This window comes from Anoplopoma fimbria, chromosome 21 (assembly GCF_027596085.1).
Source record: "Anoplopoma fimbria isolate UVic2021 breed Golden Eagle Sablefish chromosome 21, Afim_UVic_2022, whole genome shotgun sequence".
Classification (NCBI taxonomy): Eukaryota; Metazoa; Chordata; class Actinopteri; order Perciformes; family Anoplopomatidae; genus Anoplopoma; species Anoplopoma fimbria.
The window spans coordinates 227003-229502 of NC_072469.1; the positions used below are offsets into that span (position 1 = coordinate 227003).

At 49.9% G+C, this 2500-nt stretch overlaps 1 protein-coding gene across 1 annotated transcript in view; it reads right to left on the minus strand.

The window, feature by feature from the left end:
* The window catches only part of LOC129110897 (receptor-type tyrosine-protein phosphatase mu-like), a 154095-nt gene that overhangs the window by 13988 nt on the left and 137607 nt on the right, over positions 1-2500 (minus strand). The window contains exons 29-31 of the mRNA XM_054623158.1: positions 2182-2336; positions 1925-2060; positions 307-456 (exon numbers count right to left, since the gene is read on the minus strand). Coding sequence (XP_054479133.1) covers positions 307-456; positions 1925-2060; positions 2182-2336 — 441 coding nt within the window. The remainder of the gene's footprint in view (positions 1-306; positions 457-1924; positions 2061-2181; positions 2337-2500) is intronic.

Here is a 2500-nt window from a genome sequence, read left to right on the forward strand (position 1 = left end):
TGTGATGCTTTAAAACATATTTGTATTAGAATATATTCACATTTTTTATAAAACAACAGCATTAAAAATGTCTCCAAATATCAACTCCTATATTATGAGGATATTCAATCACCAATATGTGGATCAATACTTTACCCTGAACTCTAACATTATGAGGACATTCATTGATCAATATGTGGATCAATACTTTACCCTGAACTCTAACATTATGAGGACATTCATTGATCAATATGTGGATCAATACTTTACCCTGAACTCTAACATTATGAGGACATTCATTGATCAATATGTGGATCAATACTTTACCCTGAACTCCTCTTTGATCTGACTGGAGTTGGTCTGAGGATCCAATCGGTTCATCTCGTAGTAAACGGACCGCAGCTGATTGGCTGGAATAGCCGTGTCCCCGCAGAGACACGCCTCCAAGATGGCGTCATGGATGAAGACGTACTGCTCCTGGACAGAGAGGAGGAGACGTTTTAAAGATAAACACAACCTCCCCCCCCTCCTCCTCCTCCTCCACCCTGCTCCTGTCAGGTTTGATTGACAGGAGTGTTGCCGAAATGTCACTTCATAAATGATATATGTCAACACACAGAGGAGGAGGAGGAGGAAGAGGAGGCCGAGGAGGAGAAGGAGGGGGAGGAGGAAGAGGAGGAAGGGGAGGAAGGTGAGGAAGAGGAGGAGAGGAGGAGGAGGAGGAGGAGGAAGAGGAGGAAGGGGAGGAAGGTGAGGAAGAGGAGGAGGAGGAGGAGGAGGAGGACGATGGACAGAAGAACAGATGAGTGACATTAAAAGTTGTCAGAGAAGGTCAATGCTTCGTCCGTTTCTGTCACATCCTGTCAGTCACCGTTTGATGACATCACGGCCTTTAGAAGAGCTGCAGCAGAACAATAACAATAGTCTGAGGACGGTCTTTATTCTGTGATATCTATACTATCTGGTATTTTTATCACAGTGGGTACATGTTGTACACCGTGTGTCCCTCTAAGACACAAGTCCCTGTGTGTCCCTCTAAGACAGTGTCCCTGTGTGTCCCTCTAAGACAGTGTCCCCGTGTGTCCCTCTAAGACACAAGTCCCTGTGTGTCCCTCTAAGACAGTGTCCCCGTGTGTCCCTCTAAGACACAAGTCCCCGTGTGTCCCTCTAAGACAGTGTCCCCGTGTGTCCCTTTAAGACACATGTCCCTGTGTGTCCCTTTAAGACAGTGTGTGTCCCTCTAAGACAGTGTCCCCGTGTGTCCCTCTAAGACACATGTCCCCGTGTGTCCCTCTAAGACAGTGTCCCTGTGTGTCCCTTTAAGACACATGTCCCTGGGTCTCCCTCTAAGACACATGTCCCCGTGTGTCCCTCTAAGACACATGTCCCCGTGTGTCCCTCTAAGACAGTGTCCCCGTGTGTCCCTTTAAGACACATGTCCCCGTGTGTCCCTCTAAGACAGTGTCCCCGTGTGTCCCTTTAAGACACATGTCCCCGTGTGTCCCTCTAAGACACATGTCCCCGTGTGTCCCTCTAAGACAGTGTCCCTGTGTGTCCCTTTAAGACACATGTCCCTGGGTCTCCCTTTAAGACACATGTCCCCGTGTGTCCCTCTAAGACACAAGTCCCCGTGTGTCCCTCTAAGACACATGTCCCCGTGTGTCCCTCTAAGACAGTGTCCCCGTGTGTCCCTTTAAGACACATGTCCCCGGGTGTCCCTCTAAGACACATGTCCCTGGGTCTCCCTCTAAGACACATGTCCCCGTGTGTCCCTTAAGACACATGTCCCCGTGTGTCCCTCTGAGACACATGTCCCCGTGTGTCCCTCTGAGACACATGTCCCCGTGTGTCCCTCTAAGACACATGTCCCCGTGTGTCCCTCTGAGACACAAGTCCCCGTGTGTCCCTCTAAGACAGTGTCCCCGGGTGTCCCTGCAGTGCATACCTCGGTCTGGACCATGTTGACCCTGCGGGCTCTCAGCTCTCGGACACAGTTGTAGATGTCCACCACTCCTTCTCTGTCCGCCATGTCCAGCATGATGTCGATCACGATGAAGCAGCCGGTACGCCCCGCCCCCACACTGTCACACACACACACACACACACACACACACACACACACACACACACACACACACACACACACATTAGATATATGTCTCTTTGATGTATCCAAAGTATCAGTGATCAATAGGTTCATACCTGCAGTGGACCACGGTGGGGCCGGCGGTGGGCGGAGTTTTGGCCTTGACCCGGCGGATGAAGCCGAGCAGACCGGTGGCGTGAAGAGGAACGCCGTGATCGGGCCAACCGGTGAAATGGAACTGACGGATCTCCCTGATCTCAGCCACGCCCCTCTGAAACGATCACACACATTGATCACCTGTCCTAATCAATACGTCATAACCTCACTGTTTATATTAAGTGTATTTATAAGTGTGTATTAAAGTGTGTGTAGTACAGTGAGTAATACAGTGTGTAGTACAGTGAGTAATACAGTGTGTAGTACAGTGTGTAGTAC